The sequence below is a fragment of the Elephas maximus genome, chromosome 2 (genome assembly GCF_024166365.1).
Source record: "Elephas maximus indicus isolate mEleMax1 chromosome 2, mEleMax1 primary haplotype, whole genome shotgun sequence".
NCBI lineage: Eukaryota > Metazoa > Chordata > Mammalia > Proboscidea > Elephantidae > Elephas > Elephas maximus.
Genome location: NC_064820.1, coordinates 42571098 through 42592931, shown reverse-complemented (window position 1 = coordinate 42592931; position 21834 = coordinate 42571098). Strand labels below are relative to the sequence as shown.

Genomic DNA, 21834 nt, shown 5'->3' with positions numbered 1-21834 from the left:
CCTTGCTCATAATTATCATTTTATTCTGAAAGTTTTTTTTATAACTTTACAAATGGTATTGTCATTATATTTGAAATTCTTTTCAGTTTCTTTTAAATCTTTTGTGTAAGGGGACTAGTAATCAGTTCCTTACAAGTTTTCTGTATCTTTAAAAAGTATTCCTAATAAATAAATAATTAATTTTTTGTATAGACAGCAGTCCTTTTTTTTTTCTTTTAATTTAGGAAGAAAAATTCATATAATAAAAACGTTAGAGTTTGCATATATGTTTAAAATGTTATCATCCTATTATAATACACACAAAAACAAAGATTTTGATTTGCTCATTTTAGTTGAGAAAACAACTCGTAGGCCTGGAAAGAGGTGCCAGACAGATACTGTGGATGAGCACTGACTAGGAGCCTTGAAGACTTGGGTTCAAATCCATGTTCTGATGCTAAGAAAGTCATTGAATTTCTCTGGGTCTTGTTCCCTCATTTCTAAAATGAAATGTTTTGTCTCGATGATAGCTAAGGTTCCTTCCCATTTTAAAAATTATATAACTCTATGTTTCTGTCCCTTTTTTCCCCATTAAGAAAATTTATTGTGGTAAATATATATAAGAAAACACTTGCCATTTTAACCATTTTTATATGTACAATTCAGTGACATTAATTATATTCACTATGTTGTGCAACATCATCACTATTCATTCCCAAATTTTTTTCATCATCCTTAACAGAAACTTAGTACCCCTTAAGCCATAACTCCTCCCTTTCCCCCTCCCATTTACCCCTAGTAATCACTGATCTATGCATTTGCCTAGTCTAGATATTTTGTTTAAGTGTAATCATACAATATTTTCCTTTTGTGTCTGACTTACTTTACTTGCCATGATTCAAGGCTCATCCATGCCACAGCATGTATCAGAACTTCATTTCTCTGTATGGTTGAATAATTATATGGTATGGCTATAAAAAAAAAAAAGCACATTTTATTTATCCATTCATCTGTTGATCGACGTTTGAGTTGTTTCCACCTTTTGGCTGGTTGTGAATAATGCTGCAGTGACTCCTTATCCTTTTAAAATGTCAAATCAGGTAAGCTACAAATAAGTAAAAATTTCCTTGTTTTCAATCCCTACCTTTTAGCTCATGTTGGATTTAATCCTATTATTCGTTTGCATTAATGCAAACATTTCAAACCTATATGAAATTGATATTTTGAAAATATCAAAGTATAAAATTTGTAATAGTTGTTTTCTTGTATGTGTTTTTTCAACAGGTAGAACCGGTGGATTACATTGAATCATCTTCTGGCCCTGAATTTGATAAAACACTGGCTGTAAAAACCATAAGCATTTCTGAAGAAGGTATGTGTGTATGGGCAAGGAGGACTGAAGCCTTGCTTTTGTTGACCTGAAAGAGTAAAGCATTGCCTCTTGGAGTGCCAGAACTAGGAATGATTTTCATATGTACGCTGAAGACATCAGCTCCAAATTTTTATATTAAAATTATTTATGTGATAATCCATGTGATTGGTTCCCACCTCAAGGCCATTTTGTTCTAAGAAGCCAGTGCTATCACCTCCACTGGTTTTCATACCAGAATGGGCAGTGTAGGCTGGATCTTAGTTTCTGTGACCTCTGGCCACTGGCCACTGGCCACACACTGCTGAGGACTGTACAGAGCTTTGTGCTAAGGTTCCTGTTTATTCACTGTCATCAGCTGAGCTGAAATTTGAAGGTCTGGTTAAACTGCTGAGCAGTGATGAAATATTAAGTTTCTTACTTAATGAAAGAATGAAATAGGGTAGATAGGTTTTTAATTTCTATTGTATCTATTTGTTGTTAAGTGAGGTCAAGTAGATTCCGACTCATAGCAACCCCATGTGACAAGAGTACAGTTGTCCCGTAGGATTTTCTAAGCAGAGTAGAACTGCCCTGTAGGGTTTCTAAGGAGTGGCTGGTGATTCAAACTGCCGACCTTTTGCTTAGCAGCCATAGCTCTTAACCACTGCACTACCAGGGTTCCAAATCTGTATAAGAGCAAATGGCCAGGTCTTTTTCCTGTGGAGCTGCTGGGTGGGTTCGAACTGCCAACCTTTCAATTAAAAGCCGAACTCTTACTGTTGTGCCACCAGGGCAGCTCTACTCTGTCCTATAGGGTTGCTATGAGTCGGAATCGACTTGATGGCACTGGGTTTGGTTTGTTTTGGATAGTTGTTTATATCTAGGTTCTCTCACTCATTCAGTTTTGTCAGGAATTTAATTAGTCTTTAAAAAAAAAAAACAGATTTGTGTTTGTGATTCTCTCTTTTTTTTTTTTCGTTAATTTCTACTCTTGGCTTTATTATTTATTTTACTTTCGGGTTTTTTTTTTTTTTTGCTGACATCATTCCTTCGTATTTTCTAATATATATGCATTTGAGGCTGAAGATGTTCCTGCAAGGACCCAAACAAGAATGTTAATATGTACCATCTTTTGGTGGTTTTCAGGCCTAAATAGTTTGTAATTTATATTAAGATATGTCTATTAACAGTTAAATTATTTAAGTTTTATAAGCACTTTCCGTTAGTTGATGTAGAGTGTATTTTTATTTTATTTTATTTGAAATTTTTAACTGTACTTTAGATGAAGGTTTACAGAACAGACGAGTTTCTCATCAAACAGTACACACATTGTTCTATGACACTGGTTAACAACCCCACGACATGTACACACTCTCCCTTCTCAGCTTTGGGTTCCCTATTACCAGCTTTCCTGTTCCCTCCTGCCTTTCAGTCCCTGCCCCAGGGCTGGCACACCCTTTTAGTCTTGTTTTGTTCCGTGGGCCTGTTCAATCTTTGGCTGAAGGGTGAACCTCAGGAATGATTTCGTTACTGAGCTGAAAGGGTGTCAGGGGCCATACTCTCAGAGTTTCTCCAGTCTCTGTCAGGCCAGCAAGTCTGGTCTTAGCTTTTTGAGCTAGAATTTTGTTCTACATTTTTTCAAGCTCTGTCTAGGACCCTCTATTTTGATCCTTTTCAGAGCAGTTGGTGGTAGCCGGCCACCATCTCGTGCTGGACTCAGTCTGGTGGAGGCCGTGGTAGATGTGGTCCATTAGTCCTTTGTATCTTTAGTTTTCTTCATTCTTCCTTACTCCTGAAGGAGCAAGACCAGTGGAGTATCCTAGATGGCTGCTCACAGGCTTTTAAGACCCCAGACGCTACTCACCAAAGTAGAATGTAGAATATATTCTTTATAAACTGTTACGCCAATTGAGCTAGATATTCCCCGAGATTATGGTCCCCACAGCCCTCAGCCCAGCAATTCGATCCCTCAGGGAATTTGGATGCATCTGTGGAGCTACCATGACATTGCCTTGTGTAGGCTGTGCTGGCTTCCCCAGTATTGTGTACTGTCTTACCCTCCACCAGAGTTACCGCTTATCTATCGTCTATTAACTGTTTTTCCATCCCCACCTCTCCCCTCCCTCGTAACCATCAAATATTTTCTTTTTATATGTAAACCTTTTCATGAGCTTTTATAGTAGTAGTCTCATACAATATTTGTACTTTTGCGATTGGCTTATTTCACTTAGCATAATGCCCTCCAGATTCATCCATGTTATGAGATGCTTCACAGATTCATCGTTCTTTATTGTTGTGTAGTACTCCATTGTATGTATGTGCACAGTTTGTTTATCCATTCATCGGTTGATGGGTATCTAGGTTGTTTCCATCTTTTTACTGTTGTGAACAGTGCTGCAGTGAACATGGGTGTGCATTTGTCTGTCCTTCTGATGACTTATTTCTCTAGGATGTAGTCCTAGGAGTGGGATTGCTGGATCACATGGTATTTCTATTTCTAGCTTTCTAAGGAAGCTCCATATCGTTTTCCAAAATGGTTGTATCATTTTGCATTTGCACGAGCAGTGCATAAGAGTTCCCATCTCCCCGCAGCCTCTGCAACAGTTATTTCCAGCAATGCCAGAATGAGATGGTATTTCATTGTCATTTTGATTTGCATTTTTCTAACGGCTTGAGATCGTGAGCATTTCCTCATGTGTCTGTTGGCTGCTTGAATGTCTTCTTTGGTGAAGTGTCTGTTCATTTCCTTTGCCCATTTTTTAATTGGATTATTTGTCTTTTTGTTGTAGAGGTATTGGGTTTTCTTGTAGATTTTAAAGATTAGACCTTTGTCTGATTTGTAATAGCCAAAAATTTTTTCAAAGTCTGTAGATTCTCTTTTTACTCTTTCAATGAAGTCTTTTGTGTTTAATTTTTAGAAGATCCCAGTTATCTAGTTTATCCTCTGGAGCTTGTGTGTTGTTGGTTGTGCTTTGTATCCTGTTAATGCCGTGTATTAGGGCCTCTAGCATTGATCCTATTTTTTCTTCTAGGAATTTCATGGTTTTTGGCTTTATATTTAGGTCTTTGATCGATTTTGAGTTAGTTTTTGTATATGGTATGAGGTATGGGTCCGGTTTCATTTTTTTACAGCTGGACAACCAGTTTTGCCAGCACCTTTTGTTAAAGATACTATCTTTTCCCCATTTGATGGACCTTGGGCCCTTGTTGAAGATCAGGTGATCATAGGTGGAAGGATTTGCATCTGGGTTCTCAATTCTGTTCCATTTGTCAATTTATCTGTCGTTGTACCAGTACCAGGCTGTTTCGACTACCGTAGCTGTATAGAAGCTTCTGAGATCAGGTAGTGCAAGTCCTCATACTTTATTCTTCTTCTTCAATAGTGCTTTACTTATCCGGGCCTTCTTTCCTTTCCTTATAAAGTTGATAGCTTTTTCCGTCTCTTTAAAGAATGTTGTTGGTATTTGGATTGGGATTGCATTGTATTTGTAAATCGCTTTGGGTGGAATTGTCATTTTCACAATGTTGAGTCTACCTATCCATGAGCATGGTATGTTTTTCCATTTATGTAGATCTCTTTTGGTTTCTTGCAGAAGTGTTTTGTAGTTCTCTTTGTATAGGTCTTTTATATCCCTGGTTAGATTTACTCTCAAGTATTTTATTTTTTTAGGGGCTATTGTAAATGGTAGTTTTCCTGATTTCCTTTTCATCGTTCTTTTTATTGGTGTGTAGGAATCCAACAGATTTTTATATGTTTATCTTGTATCCTGCTCCTCTGCTGAATCTTTTTATTAGTTCCAGTAGTTTTCTTGTGGAGTCTTTTGGTTTTTCCATGTATAGTATCATATCATCCGCAAATAGGGAGAGTTTAACTTCTTCATTACCAATTTGGATGCCCTTTATTTCTGTTTCGTGCCTAGCTAGGACTTCTAACACAATGTTAAATAGGTGTAGTGATACAGGGCATCCTTGTCTTGTTCCTGTTCTCAGGGGAATGTTTTCAGCGTCTCTCCATTAAGAATGATGTTGGCCATTGATTTTGCATATATGCCCTTTATGATATTGAGAAATTTCTCTTCTATACCTATTTTACCAGGAATGGGTGTTGAACTTTTTTTCAGCTTCGAGATGATCATGTGATTCTTTTCTTTCTTTTATTTATGTGGTGGATTACGTTGATTGATTTTCTAATGTTGAACCATCCTTGCATGCTGGTATGAATCCTACTTGGTCGTAGTGTATTATTTTTTTGATACACTGCTGAATTCTATTGGCTAGAATTTTGTTGAGAATTTTTTCATTTATATTCTAGAGATATTGGTCTGTAATTTTCTTTTTTTGAGGTGTCTTTTTTTGCCTAGTTTTGGTATCAGGGTTATGCTGGCCTCACAGAATGAATATATCGCTTCCTTTTCTGTGTTCTGAAATAGTTTGAGTAGTACTGGTGTAAGCTTTCCTCTGAATATTTGGTAGCATTCTCCAGTAAAGCCATCTGGGCCAGGGCTTATTTTTGTTGGGAGTTTTTTTTTTTCTTTTTCAGTCTCTTGTTATGGGTCTGTTCAGATTTTCAACATCATTTTGTGTTAGTTTGGGTAGGTAGTGTGTTTCTAGAAATTTGCCCATTTCCTTTAGGTTTTCAAATTTGTTGGAGTATAGTGTTTCATAATACTCTGTTATGACCCTTTTTATTTCAGTCGGGTCTTTTGTAATGTCCCCCATTTCATTTCTTATTTGGGCAATATGCGTCTTCTCCTGTTTTTATTTTGTCAATTTGGCGAGTGGTTTGTTGATTTTGTTGATCCTTTCGAAGAACCAGCTTTTCATTTTGTTCTTTTCTATTGTTTTTCTACTCTCTATTTCATTTATTTCTGCTCTGATCTTTGTTATTTCGTTTCTTCTGGTGTTTTGATTTTTTCCCTTTCTTCTTTTTTGATGTATGCATCTATTGGTATAAATTGACCTCTGAGGACTGCCTTTGCTGTGTCCCAAAAGTTTTGGTATGATGTGTTTTCATTCTTGGAATTTTTTTATTCCATCTCTGATTTCTTCTATTACCTAGTGGTTTTTAAGCAGGGTGTTAATCAATTTCCATGTAATTGATTTTTCTTCCTTACTCTTCCTGTTGTTCATTTCCATGTTGATGGCATTGTGGTCACAGAAGATATTTTGTATTATCTCAGTGTTTTGGATTTTGTTGAAGGTTGCTCTGTGGCCTAAGATGTAGTCTCTTCTGGAGAATGTTCCATGTGTGTTGGAAAAGAATGTGTACTTTGCAGCTGTTGGATGGAGTGTTCTATATATGTCTACGAGGTCAAGTTGTGCTCTTTAGCTCTGCTGCATCTCTGTTGAGTTTCTTTCTAGATGTTCTGTCCTTTACCAAGAATAGTATGATGAATCTCCTACTATGATTCTGAAACTGTTCGTTTTTCTCTTCAGTGCTGTTAGAGTTTTTTTTATGTATTTCGAAGCCCTGTCATTGGGTACATAGATGTTTATTATGGTTAAGTCTTATGATGGATTGTCCCTTTAATCATTATACAGCGCCCTTCCTTGTCTTTTATGGTGGATCTTGTTTTAAAGTCTGTTTTATCCGAGATTAGTATTGCCACTCCTGCTCTTTTTTGGTAGTTATTTGCTTGATATATTTTTTCCCATCCTTTGATCTTTTATAAATTTGTGTCTTTGTTTCTAAGGTATGTCCCTTGTAGACAGCATATTGATGGATCCTGTTTTTTTATCCATTCTGTCATTCTTTCTCTTTATGGGTGCATTTAGGCTATTTACATTCAGTGTAATTATTCATAGGTGTTAGTTTATTGCTGTCATTTTGTAGTGCTTTTTTTTTGTGGTCCTAACGTTTTCTTTGTCTTACTCTATCGTGCTGAGTTCCTTTTGTTTGTGTATTTCTTTTTCATTTCTTTTGTTTTTGTACATTTTTTTTTTATTGAGACTTTGTTTTTCTTCTTTATTTTGATGAGTAGGTTTGTTAATTTTCTTTGTGGTTACCTTGAAATTTACCCTTCCTAGGTTTGAACCAGTCTATTATTACTTGGTATCGCTTTGCCTTCCTCTCCATTAGATAGTTCTATACCTACACCGTTTATTCCCTCTTTTATTGTTCTGACATTGTTGTCATTTATAGATTAACCTCTCTGGTTCCCTTTTACAATTCTTTTGGTTTAGGATAGTCCTTGGGAGTTCATTTCCTATGTTGGTATCTGGCTGGAACAATCTTCCGTCCCAGATTCATGCCTTGGTGTTTTTCTTTTGGGATCTATCCTATATGGGGTTCATTGAGCTTCTTGGATGGTCAGCTTTTCATCATTCATGATACTACAGACATTTTCTGTCAGCAGTTCTTCAATGATTCTCTCTGTTTTCTGTTTTCTCTCCCTGTTCCAGAACTCCAATCACTTGCAAATTTTTGCTTTTAGTTGTATCCCACATAATTCTCAGGGTTTGCTCATTTTTCTTTGTTCTTTTTTCTGATTTTTCCTCAGAGTTTTATCCAAGTGTTTGTCTTCAGTTTCACTGATCCTGTCTTCCATCATTTCAAACCTGCTCCTCAGTCCTTCGGTGACAGTGTCCTTTCCTGAAATCTTGTTGTTTATGTTTTGAATTTCTAATTGTTGTTTTTGTATAATTTCTAGTTTTGAATTTATTTTGGCCTTTTGTTCCTGTATTATTTTCCTGAATTCTTCCATTTTTTGTCTGTACTTGCCATGAATTTGTCTGCCTTTTTTTCATAAACTTAGTCTATTTTTTCCTCATTGTTGTCTGCTTTTCGCTTCAACTTTTGGATATCTCTGAATATTAGAGATTTGGATTTGCAGTCAGGTAGTTCTAGTGCCTTTCCTTCTACTGGGAAGTCATCTGATATTTTGGATGCCTATTTCAACCATTCTCTCCTTTTTTTTTTTTTAGTATTTTTTGATATTGTCTGCTGTCTTCGGGACATTCAGTAGTTATTTTCTTCATTTCTTGATTGTGGATTTGTTTGTTTCGTCCTGGCTTTTTGTTTTATTTGGTTATGTCTGAGCAGGTGGTTTGTGTGTTCTTTGTTGCTTGCTTGTCTATAGTCGTGATACTTTTCACCTCCTTGTCCAGTGTGGGGGGGCCAGTCACTAATCTATGGTGCAACAGGACAGGTCCAGCTGAAGGGAAGGGGCTGGGATAGTTTGTTTGTGGCACATACTAGGGCTGACAGGGCGTGCCAGGAATAAATTCTGGGCAAATTCCGGTAGATTGTGCCTGTGCTGTTCAGAGGTGTGATGTTCAGCGCACGGTGAGGTAGGTAGGAAAGAAGGGAGAGGTTGTGATGTATGGAACTAGAATTGACATGGGAAAGAGGAGAGAGAAACAGGAGCCAAAAACAAAGGAAACACACACATACACACACAAAAAAGAGTGCAAATGGAGCTTTCTTTTGGAGTGGAGAGATGAGAACCTGAGAAATGGAGAGAAGCAAAAAGGGCGGGGGAGAGGAGGGAGAAAAAGGAAAAAGAGAAAAAAGACTAGATGAAAATCTGGAAAAAAAAAAGTAGAAAAGAAAAGCCCCCAAGGGTCCCACCAGTGTGGCCGCAAAGACCTGGGGAAGTCTCCCAGGTTGTGTAGTCTAACCTGGCTAGAGGTGGTATAGATGTCACACAGCACCAGGTATTCAGGAGACTGGAAAAGAAGGTAAGTATAGATAGATAAGAACTGAGAAATGCAGAAAGATAGAAAGGGAAAAAGACAGAAGGGAAAAGAAAGAAAAAAGAGATACCCCCAGCGATCCCACCTGCGTGCTTTCACAGATTGGGGAAATAGCTCCTAGAGTATGCAGCGCAGCCCGGCTAGAAGGGGCTCCCAAGTAGAAAAAGAGAAAGAAAACTAACAAAATGAAACACAACAACGCAAAACAAAACAAAAAAGCCCCAGGGATCCCAGCAGGGTGTCACAGGGGAGTGGATCCCTAGTCGAACAGGGCTCCACAGCCTTTCAAAAAGAAGCAAAGATGACACACGGATCCAGATGTTGCAGAGAAAGGAGGGGGAGGGGGAGGTGGTGGGAGGCACGAAAGAAACCAAAAGAGACGGAAATAAGTTACACCATCTCAGGGACCCCGCCAATGTGGACGGAGCAAATCCAAGTGGCCTGGGGTGGAAGCAGTTGCCTCCTGGACAAGAGGCTGCGGCTGATGGGAAGCAGAGGAGGCCAAAGGAAGAGGGGAAAAAGGACAGGAGTTAGAAAGGCATATATCGCTTGTTACTGGGTGCTCTGTCTCCTGCTGGGAACTTTGTGAAGCTGCTTTCCTGTACTCCCTGTCTGCTGATCTGCGATGTGGGTGGGACGAATCCAAGCAGCACGGACGCTGTACTTCCTGGCCAGCCAAGTCACCACAGCCAGCCAGGAAACTCGGAGGTAGAGTAGCAGGAAGAGGATTAGGGGTGGGAAAATGTATATCGCTGGTTACCAGGTGGTCTTCTGCTGGGAGCTTCGTGAAGGTGGTTTCCCATGCTCCCTGTCAGCTGATCTCCAACAGGAGTCCAAGATGGCGAATCCATGTTGCATTAACTTATAGGGAACTTCAGCAAGTATCTCTCCTCGATCTCAGTCCTCTGTCAGTTTCTTATTTCATTTGGTATTTGGCTGGCTTCTTTATCTCTTCATTTGACACTTCAGGTTTCAGAAATGATGTTTGTCTCTGTTTTACTTTGCTTTTTGAGTCTTTGCTGTGGAGGGACGGCATGGTGCTTCTGTCTGTGGCACCATGTTGGATGGAAGTGTCTGTGTGTATTTTTAGTCAAGCTTGTATATTGTCCAGATTTTTTATATTCTTTCTGATTTTTAATCTGCTTGATCTATACATTTATCATAAGCGTGCATTAAAAATTGCCAACGAATTAGATTACCTAGATGAAATGGATAAATTCCTAGAAACATTCAAATTACATAAACTGACTCATGAAGAAATAGAATATCTCAGCAGAGTTAACGACAAGTGAAGAGATTGAATTAGTAATCAGAAATGTCCAAAGAGAAGCCCAGGACAGATGGCTTTACTGATAAATTCTATCAATCATTTAAAGAAAAATTAACACCAATTCTTCTTAAACTCTTCCACAAAATAGGAGGGAACATTTCCTAATTCATTCTCTGAGGCCAGCATAACCTTGAAACTGAAGTCCAATAAAGACATTGCAAGAAGAGAAAATTACAGACCAATCAATATCCCTTATGAATATAGCTGCAAGAATCTTGGACAAAATACTAGTAAACCAAATCCAACAGCATACTGAAAGGATTATACACCATGACTGTCTATCCTGGGAGTGCAAAGGTGGTTCAACATTAGAAAATCAATCAGTGTATTATACATATTAATAGAATGAAGGAATAAACCTACATGATCATCTCAATATATACAGAAAAGGCATATGGCAAAATCCAGCAGCTTTTCATAATAAAAACACTCAATAAACTAGGTAAAAGGGAAGTTCCTTAACATGATAAAGGCATTTAGAAAAAACTCACAGCTAACATCATCTCAGTGATGAAAGACTTAAAGCTTTCTCCTTATAAAGTCCAGAAGAAGACGAGTATGCCAGCTTTTGCCAGTGTTTTTTATTCAACGTTGTAATGGAAGTTCCAGCCGGAGCAATTAGGCAAGAAAAAGAAAAAGCATCCAAATTGGAAATGAAGAAGTAAAACTACCTCTATTCACAGATGACCTGATCCAAAAAAAAAAAAAAAAAATTCCAATCGCGGACACAGCAGGAGGAAATGTAGAACAGATCTCAAATTTACATAAAAAGACCAGCCTGAATGGTCTGACAGAAACTGGAGGAACCATCAGAACTGTGGCCCCCAGACTCACTGTTAGCCCAGAACTGAAACTATTCCCAAAGCCCACTCTTCAGACAAAGATAAGGCAGAACTACAAAACAAAAAGTAATACATGTAAGGAATGTGCTTCTTAGTTCAATCAGATATACAAGATCAAATGGGCAGCTCCTGTCCAAAAGCAGGATGAGAAGGTAGGAAGGGATAGGAACTGGTCAAAAGCACACAGGGTGCAGGGGGTGGAAGGGCAGTGTGCTGCCACATTGTGGGGATTGCAACTAATGTCAAAAACAGTATGTGTATAAATTTTTGTATGAGAAACTAACTTGAGCTGTAAAGTTTCACCGAAAGCACAACTAAAAAAAAAAAAAAATCCCAAAGAATCCACAAGAAGCTACTAGAGCTAATAAACAAATTCAGCCAAGTTGCAGGGTACAAGATCAAAACACAGAAATCAGTTGTTTTTCTGTACTCCAGGAATAAGCAATGCGATAGGGAAATTAAAAAGCAATTCTATTTACAACACCATCTAAAAGGATAAAACACCTAGGTAGGAATAGATTTAACCAAGGAAATAAAAAACTTGTACACTCAAAACTATACATTGCTCAAAGAAATTAAAGAAAAATGTTGAATTGGAAAATGTTGTGTGATATGTATATATCTATCTATATATATATATATTTTACAATACTAGTTTTATAAAAAGAAAGAAGCTCTAAATAAATGGATATACATCTGCAGTCTTGGATTAGGAGACTTAATACCATTAAGATGTAAATACTGCCCAAAGCAGTCTACACATTCAGTGCAATTCCTATCAAAATCCCAACAGCCTATTTTGCAATAAGTGCATGAAAAGATGTTCAGTGTCACTAGTCATTGTTTTTGTTGTTGGGTGCTGTTAGAGTTGAGAACTGCCCCATAGGGTTTTCTAGGCTATAATATTTATGAGAGCAGATTGCCAGGTCTCTCTCCTGAGAAGTTGGTGGATGGGTTCAAATCACCAACCTTTCAGTTAGCAGCCAGCAAGTAACCATTGCTCCACCAGGGCTCCTTTTCATTAGTCATTAAAAAAAAAAAAAAAAAAAACCTGTTGCGTTGAGTTGATTCCGACTCATAGTGACCCTATAGGACAGAGTAGAACCGCCCCATAGAGTTTCCAAGGAGCGCCTGGTAGATTCAAATTGCTGACCTTTTGGTTAGCAGCCACAGCACTTAACCACTATGCTGCTAGGGTTTCCCATTAGTCATTAGGGAAATGAGATAACACTTCACAGCTACCAGGATGGCTGTTAACAATAAATAAATAACCAGAAAACAACAAGTGTTGCCAAGAATGTCAAGAAATTGAAGCCATTGTCCATTGCTGGTGGGAATGTAAAATGGTACAGCTGCATGGAAAACAGTGGTTCGTCAAAAAGTTAAGTATAACATTATCATATGATGTAGCAGTTCTACTCCTACAAATACACTTAAAAGAATTGAAAACAGGGGCTCAGACAAATACTTGGAATTGTTCATTGCAGCACTATTCACAATAACCAAAAGATGGAAACAGCCCAAGAGTCTGATTAAAAATGTGGTATAGCCACACAATGGAATATTATTGAACCATAAAAAGGAATGAAGTTCTGATACATGCTACATGGGTGAACACTGAAAATATTATGCTAAAGGAAATAAGCCACAAAAAACAACAAATATGATTCAACTTATATAAAACACCTAGAATAGGCAAATTCATAGAGATAAAAAGTAGATTAGAGGTTACCAGGGGCTGGGGAAGAAGAGAATGAGGGAGAGGACTAATGGGTACAGCGTTTCTGTTTGGGGTGATAAAAAGTTTTGGAAATAGTGTGATGCTTGCCCAACATTTAATTAATGCCACTAAATTGTACACTTTTCAAAATTGTAAATTTTATGCTACATATATTTTACCACTATACAGATAGTTTAAAAATTGTCCACAATGATTGTGGAGTTGTATGTCTTTCCCTGTAATTTTGCTAAATATTGCTTTATATATTTGAGGCTCTGTTGTAAGATGAATATAATTCAGACATTAATGCTTGTTGAATTGTGTCCCTTTTATTTTTAAGTAATGATCCTTTTTATACCTAGTAATGGTTTTTGACTTAAAGCCAATTTTGTCTAATATTAACCTTACTACCCCTGCTCTTTTTTGTTTGATATATCTTTTTTGATTCTTTTCTTTTTCACTTTAAAAAACCTTATTATGGAAAATTTTAAACACATATTAATAGAAGGCAGAATAGTATAAGTAACTCCATGTACCCAACATCCAACTTAAACTATTATCAAATCATGGCCAATCTTGTTTTTTTCTATACATCCCCCTACTCTTCTGGCCTTTTCCTGGATTATTGCATTGGGCAAATCAGCTGCAAGAGATCTCTTTAAAGAGTTAAAAAGCAAAGATGTCACCTTGAGGACTAAGGTGTGCCTGACCCAAGCCATGGTGTTTTCAGTCGCCTCATATGCATACAAAACCTGGACAGTGAATAAGGAAGACTGATGAAGAATTGACATCTTTGAATTGTGGTGTTGGCGAAGAATATTGAATATGCCAGAGACTGCCAAAAAAACGAACAAATCTGTCTTGGAAGAAGTACAGTCAGAATGCTCTTTAAAAGCAAGGATGGTGAGACCGCATGTCACATACTTTGGACATGTTGTCAGGAGGGATCAGTCCCTGGAGAAGGACAACGTGCTTGGTAAAGTAGAGGGTCATTAAAAAAGAGGAAGATCCTCAATGAGATCGAGTGACACAGTGGCTGCAACAGTGGGCTCAAGCATAGCAACACTGGTGAGCATGGCACAGGACTGGGTAGTGTTTTGTTTTTTTTGTACATAGTTAGGGTCACTATGAGCCGGAACCCACTCGACGGCACCTAACACCACCACCACTACCCAGTCTTCTGACCTTTTCCTGGATTATTTTGAAGCTAATCCCAGACGGCACATCATTTTACCAATAAATGTTTTGTGTGTATCTCTAAAAGACATGGTCCCTCTTTTGTAACATAGGTACCATTGTCACTCCTTTTTTGAAAAAAAAATCTTCATGTCATCAGATATTCAGTCAGTGTTCAAATGTTGCCAGTTCTCTCATTTTTAAATATAGTTTATTCTAATTGGTATCCAGCTAAGGTCTATACTAGACATTTGTTTGATGTCTTATGAGTTTCTCTTAATCTCTAGGCTCCTCCTCCATCTTTCCACCCCCAGTGGCTTATTTATTGAAGAAATCAGCATGTGTGTCCTGAAGTATTTTTCAGAGATTGCATTTTGCTAATTGAGCCTCTCTGTTGTCATTTAGGAAACCCTGGTGGTGTAGTGGTTAAGTGTTAAGGCTGCTAACCAAAAGGTTGGCAGCTCAAATCCACTAGGTACTCCTTGGAAACTCTATGGGGCAGTTCTGCTCTGTCCTCTAGGGTCACTATAAGTTGGAATCAACTTGACGACAATGGATTATGGGTTTTTTTTTACAGGTTGTCATTTAACATGTTCCTCTGTCCTTTGTATTTCTTGGACATCCCTTTACTTTTAAACTGTGTGATCACGTAGTTGTGTTCAGCATATAATTAGGTTTCATTCCTTTAAATAAAATACTCTGTCTCTTAATCGTCAAAATAATCAGTTTACATTTATTCTGATTACTGATATATTTGGGTTTATTTCTGTAATCTTACCTGGTGCTTCTTATTTACCATGCATTTTTTTTTCCTTCCGTTCTTTCTTGCCTTCTATTTGGTTAATTTTTCTGTACTCTCTTCCCCACATGGGTTCAGAAATGATACATTCTATTTTTAATCTTTTATTTTTTTAATTTTATTTATTTTGTTGTTGTTGACAATATACACAGCAAAACATACACCAATTCAACAGTTCCTACACATACAATTCAGTGACACTGATTGTATTCTTTGAGTTGTGCAACTATTCTCACCCTCCTTTTCTGAGTTGTTCCTTTCTCATTAACATAAACTTACTGCCCCTTAAGGTTCCTATCAAATCTTTTTTTTTCCTTTTTTAAAATTGTACTTTAGATGAAGGTTTACAGAACAAACTAGTTTCTCATTAAACAGTACACATATTGTTTTACGACATTGGTTAACAGCCCCATGACTTGTCAACACTCCCTTCTAAACCTTGGTTCCCTATTACCAACTTTCCTGTCCGCTTCTGCCTTCTAGTCCTTGCCCCTGGGCTGCTGTGCCCCTTTAGTCTCGTTTTGTTTTATGAGCCTGTTCAATCTTTGGCTGAAGGGTGAACCTCAGGAGTGACTTCTTTACTGACATGAAAGGGTGTCCAGGGGCCATACTCTCAGGGTCAGTCTCTGTTAGGCCAGCAAGTCTGGTCTTTCTTTTTGAGTTAGAATTTTGTTCTACATTTTTCTCCAGCTCTGTCCAGGACCCTCTGTGGTGATCCCTATCAGAGAGGTCAGTGATGGTAGCCTGGCACCATCTAGTTGTACTGGATTTGATTATCCATTCTTCTGTTGATGGGCATCTAGGTTGTTTCCATCTTTTTGCTATTGTGAACAATGCTGCAGTGAACATGGGTATGCATATGTCTATTCGTGTGAAGACTCTTACTTCTCTGGGAGATATTCTTAGGAGCTGTTTTTAATCTTTCAGAAGTTGAGTTGAGTTTTCCACATTCATAGTTGTGTTAAAATTTAAGGCAAATGTATCTACATCCAAAACAATATAAAAACTTTAGAATTTTAACATGATCTGTTTCTCCCATCTTCTATTATATTATTTTCTAATACTTTAGATCTACCTTCTTTTTACTCCTCCTCAATGAATCTGTCTATATTTTATTTTTATTAAGTCAGTGTTTATTTAGAATTTATCAACCTGTCTGCCAGTTTTTTTTGCCCACAGTTGTGTCTTGCATTCACTTCTTCTTCAGGGATTCCATTTCCACCTTCCTCCCTTTGTTTGTTCTTTCATTTAGAATCTGTTAGTGATAAATTCTCCCAGACTTTGAAAATATCTCTAATTTTTCCATAATTCTTGAATAATAGTTTATAGCTGAGTACAGAATTCTAGGTCGATGGTTATTTTCATCAGCATTTAAAAGATATTAACTACTGACATATTTAAAACCTAATTCATATTACTTTTGTTCTATCAGTCTAAGTGCTGTTCCTGTATCTCTGATTGGTTATAAAATTTTCTCTGTAGTGTTGGTTTACTGCTTTTTTGATACAGTGTGTCTAAGTGTGTATTTCTTTTTATTTATCCATTATAGAAGTAGGAGTGATTCTTCAATCTGAAGTTTCAACATTGGCAATTTTTCATCCATTATCTTTTGGCATATTGCCTGTTCCCCATTTTTTCTGTTCTTTCTTGTAAAATGCCTATTAGAGGTATATTGCACCTTCTTGCTCTATTTCTTCTCTCTTTTAACCACTTCTTCACAATATTCACCTCTGTATTTCTCAGTGATATGATTTTCTCAGATCTATCTTCTAGTGTACTAATATTCTTTTCTGGTATATCTTATTTGAATTTTTTAACTATTCATTAGGATTCTCATTTCAGTGATTACATTTTTAATTTCAGTAAGTTCCATTTATTACCTCTTCAAATCTATCTTTCTTTGTCTATACTGTCCTGTTGTTTTACTATGGTTTCTATTCTTATTTTTATCTATTTAATAATTTTAGTCATATTATAGACCCTTTCAGATTGTTTTATTTCGTATGCTCATGTTTATATTCTTAGTTGTGTAATCTGCAGATTGATTCTCTTTGATAGTTGTTTCTTTGTGTAATTTGTAATTTTTATCATGGGTTTATCTTTACCAAGTTTCGGGTAGATTGTGTATGCTTGTCTTTCGAGTGCTTTTGCATTGCTTCCTGCTAGCGTTGAAGCAGAAAAAAAATTTGGACAGGTTTTTATATAAATTATTTGGCTTAGGGTTGAAGTACTACATAGATAATATAAATCGAGACTTTATATCTGCTCGTGGCAAGAGAGGGGTTTCATTGCCCAGAGTTGAGTTAACTTTTTCCCACTCATTGTTCAGGCAGATGGAAAACATCTTTGCTGCTTCTTCAGGGCAGGGTTATTCTTGTCCCCCGTTTAATGGACTGCGCTATCCTTCAGAACTCTAGGCCATATGCAATTACCTGTCTTTCTCACTGCAGTCTCAGAAACCACATCTCTTGTTATTCTGTGTACTAACCTACATCATTGTCTACTTACTGCTCTACCCTGATTTCTCCTTTTAGAGGGCTTGGCTATGTATTTCCTAACTTCTTTTTATTTTAATTTAGCATTTCTTTGTTTTTTATTGCAGAGTGTGGGCCTATCTATTTTACTTCAATCTGCTTTTTTTTTCTGAAGTTGATAGTAAATCTAGTTATTTTTTTTATTATGGGAGAGTTTTAATTTAACTTTCAAATTAAATTAATTTCTTATAATGTAGAAAGCAATCAGATTATGTTGCAGACTTGTAATATAACTGCATTGCATCTGGAAGTGTTAGCTAATTGATATGTCTTTTCCGTGTAATTTTTTTCCTTCTATTTTCTCTTAATCATATTGTATGCTCTGGATTAGTGCATTTCCTGACTCATATGGATAAAGAAGATCAAAGTGACAAAGAGGACACTTCAGAACCTGAATTTTCTGTAAAAGAAAATTACTCAAGTCAGAAAGCCAGCGTGTTTCCTTCTGCCGACTCAGCTGTCAGCCTTTCCACTGACCATACTGCTACCGCTGGTATCGTTCTTCCCTTGTTTCATTTACATTCTTATTTGCCATTGTAATGTCACTGAAGAGATTTATTGGGAATATCGTTTTGAAGGGTTTATGAAGCCATTTGTAATATTTATTAATTTTAGGGGAAGGGAATTTAGAAATTGTACCATTCACATGAACACCTCTGTCATCTCAACACAATAAGATATACTGCAGCCATGCTTCATATCTCTGTAACATATAAAATGTTAAATATAAGCAACTGGAAATATTGTAATATTCAATTTTTACTAAAATTGAGAAAACTAAACCCTTTGTCAATTATGCGAATTTTGAGTTTTAATTTGAGAACAAAATAATGGCTATCATTTATTGAGCCTTTACCTTCTGCCAGGTGTTGTGTTGTTTTACATCCATCATCCCTTGTTTAAGCCCTGGCCTATGAGCTGGATACTATTGTCACCATTTTATAGTTGAGGATATTAAGGCTGAGAAAGGTTGAGTGTCACTTTTAGTTCTATTTCATTTGAAGCTGACAATTAAAAATAGTATCCTTTCATCCTAATGAATACATATAGGCATGTGCATAATAGATACAAAACAGTTGAACCCCCGACAATGGCTTGGAATTTTGTTTTGCTTTCAGTTATTGATGGTTAGTAATGATGATTTTACTCAGTGTTTATGATGTGTTTTATTATTCTTACTAAAGTGTTATAACCAGTAAAAAAAAAAAAAAAATGCTGTTTTTAATTGACATTGCTGTTATTTAAACACGGCATATAAAAGAAAAGCTATTAAGAAGCTGGTTTTGAATCTTGTAATTTGTTCTTCTCTAAGTTCTCCTAGATTCCATTTGTATTTTAGTTGTCAGCATATAGGGTAATAATTTCCACTTTATGGAGCTGTTGTGAATATTGAGTATCATATATAAAGCACCTAGCCAAGAATCTGATTCCTGTAGGTTTCTTGGTCACTGGTAGCTTTCTCTCCTTCCTAAGGGGGAGGATTCCTAAGGGGCAAATGGGGTTTGGACTCATGGGCTAGGGTGTAGAAGGTTCTAATTGCATGTGAAACATTTAGATCCTTTTATTCTTGGTAATCATTGGAGAATTTTGAGCAGAGGAGTAAAATGAGAAGGTTTTGAGGAAGGCTAGACTGGAAGCAAGGAGCCCTGGTGGCACAACTGTTAAGTGTTCAGCTACTAACCAAAAGGTCAGAGGCTCAAACCCACCAAATGCTCAACAGGAGAAGAACACCTGGTGTTCTGCTCCCGTAAAGATCACAGCCCAGGCAACCCAACAGGGTCGCTGTGAGTCTGCAGCAACTCCACGACACACAACAGCAACAAAAACAACTGACTGGAAGTGTAGACCAGTTAGTAAGCTATTAAATTATTCTCACCTGTGAAATAATGAGAGCCTGGTCAATGTTGTGGGAAAAGAGAAACAGATGGATACGGGAGACTTTCTGAATAAGTAACTGAGTGCCCTCAGAAACTAAGTGGATAAAAAAGGAGGAGGAGAAAAACAATGCTGCTTAGTGTTGTCAGCGATAGGCATATGACTAAGTCTGATGTCAAACTCTAAAGCACTCTGAGTCCCAATGTAATGGTTTAAGGTCATGCTAGGATATATGATTGGCCATATCCAGCACAGTTTTAAACATGAGAGTGGAACTTGGATGAGAGTTAGGCTTGAAAACACGTCTAAGAACCTTTCATTTAATTATACAGTTAAGGCTAAGAGAGTGCATCTGTTCACTGTGAGAATAAATGAAGAAGGGAAAAGGGCCAAGGACCAACCTTGTTAAATGTCACCTGTTAAAGAGCAGGGAGACCTTTCCTAGTGAGCAGAACAGGTGAGCAGAGCCTGGAGATTTGCAAGAAGTGAGTGGCTGACAGTTCCATGTGCCACCAGAAAGTCAAGAATGAAGACTGAGTTGTAAGGACTTTGGGGGCTTTCAGTGTCATCAGGAGTAGGAAGGGCAAGTTGGGGACAAAGGCAGGCCCAAAAAGCTAAAAATATTTCAGTTTCTGCTTATATTTTATTTGGTTTAATAATTGAAAGAAAAAAATAACCGCCCTATAATTTTAATGTTTCTTTTTTTTTTTAAGGTATGAATAACAGTGGTGAGTTTTTTGAGAGGTAAATATTCTAAGGTTTTTTTTTAATTCACAGTTTTACATAAAGTTGAGTATAAATGATGTGTTCTGGAAATTTTGTTGTTCATATGTATGTGAAATTCTGCATTCTACATCTTATGGTGATTAAAGAATATAATAAATTCCAATTGGGAATGGGGGTGCCTTAAAAACTGAATTTTGTCATATCCCTTACTGTTTTACCACAGGTAATTAGAATACAATAGACTACTTTTGTTAAATTTGCTTTTAATAAATATATTTTAAATTTGTGGAGGTTGGACCTATAGAGGTTTTCTCCTGGGCCTTATGTTTGATATTGTTTAGAATAGCTCCCATCATCAGTTATTATTAGGCTTTCCCCTAAAGGCATTGCAATTACAGAAAAAGAGGAAACATTAGATATGTTTATCTCATTAGGTTCGTTTATGCTCCTAGAGGGCAAAGTTTTACGTGTGTATTTTTGCTTAATGTAATTAAGTTGTAGATACTGACTTACATTTCTCAAATTGTGTTTGCCAATGAAGTGTTTCAGTAGATCCACTCCAGATGACTGGATTGACTGATATTGCAGACATTATTGGTGACCTTATAACAAAAGATGGAGTTTCCAGTGAAGAGCTTGGCTTAACAGAACAACAAGCCAAAACTATCTCCAGGTAATCATTGAATAATGAGCTTTTTTTGTGTTTGTGTGCTTTAGGTTAAAGTTTACAGAACAAATTAGCTTCCCATTCAATAGTTTGTACATAAAGTGTTTCATGACCTTGGTTCCATTCTCCACAGTGTGTCAGCACTCTCCCCATTTCCACCCTGGTTTCCCCATTTTCCTTCATCCTGATTTTCTACCTCTTCCTGACTTCTTATCTTTGCTTTTGGGCAGATAATGCCCTTTTGATATTGTATAAGTAATTATCCTAAGGAGTTCGTTCCTCTCGGTTGTTACTGTTTATCTTAAGTACTTGTGTTTGGCTGGGAGGTAGTCTTGGGGAAATGGCTTCAGTTCAGGTCAGAGGGGTATATTAGGGGAATAATGAGCTTTTAACCCCTTTAACATGTTATGGTTTAAGAATGTTCAAAATTGGCCGCATTCTAATGTGATTTTTATGAAATAAAATAAGCTTAGAAGATATTTCGTTTTTCATAAATACATGTGGTGATATTTATGTTTCATTCCCCCTCCCCACCCCCACAGTATAGACCTAATACAGCATATCTGTGTCTTGAGAGTTTTCCCAAGGCCTCATCAGTCTGAGTACAACATAAATTTAACGCTATTTCTTTTTAGAAGTGATTAATGATTTTAGTACTCTAAATATTAACCCTTGGTATTTTATGAATTTTAAATAGCCTTTCCTTGGAACATTAGGTTCAAATGTTTTTCCTTGCAACCCTTCTTGGGCCAGGAATTAGTTCCTGATAGAATGAAGACTGGCTCTGCTCCTAATGCTTCCCTGAAATGCATGCCCCTTTTGGCAAACATATATTAAAGAGTCAGTGGTATGAAGCCAGCTATGCTTCTTTATATCCTAGTTCACTTAAACTTATCATCTCAGTGAAATGTATTAAAATTAAACTTACAAGGCTGTTACCTCAAAAATATACAAAAAAGACAATTTCTGTTTAATTCATGGAATTATCTTCTCGAATACTGAATACACCATGGACTATGAGAAGAATGAACAAATCTGTCTTGGAAGAAGTACATCCAGAATGCTCCTTAGAAGCAAGGATAGCGAGACTTTGTCTCATGTACTTTGGGCATGTTATCAGGAGAGGCTTGTCCCTGGAGA

At 37.0% G+C, this 21834-nt stretch overlaps 1 protein-coding gene across 3 annotated transcripts in view; it reads left to right on the top strand.

Annotated features, from left to right (window-relative positions):
- The window catches only part of CPLANE1 (ciliogenesis and planar polarity effector complex subunit 1), a 182258-nt gene that overhangs the window by 115262 nt on the left and 45162 nt on the right, over positions 1-21834 (top strand). For all 3 annotated transcript variants that reach the window (XM_049862496.1, XM_049862491.1, XM_049862506.1), the window contains 4 exons: positions 1264-1351; positions 17758-17919; positions 20015-20045; positions 20569-20700. In XM_049862496.1, coding sequence (XP_049718453.1) covers positions 1264-1351; positions 17758-17919; positions 20015-20045; positions 20569-20700 — 413 coding nt within the window. The remainder of the gene's footprint in view (positions 1-1263; positions 1352-17757; positions 17920-20014; positions 20046-20568; positions 20701-21834) is intronic.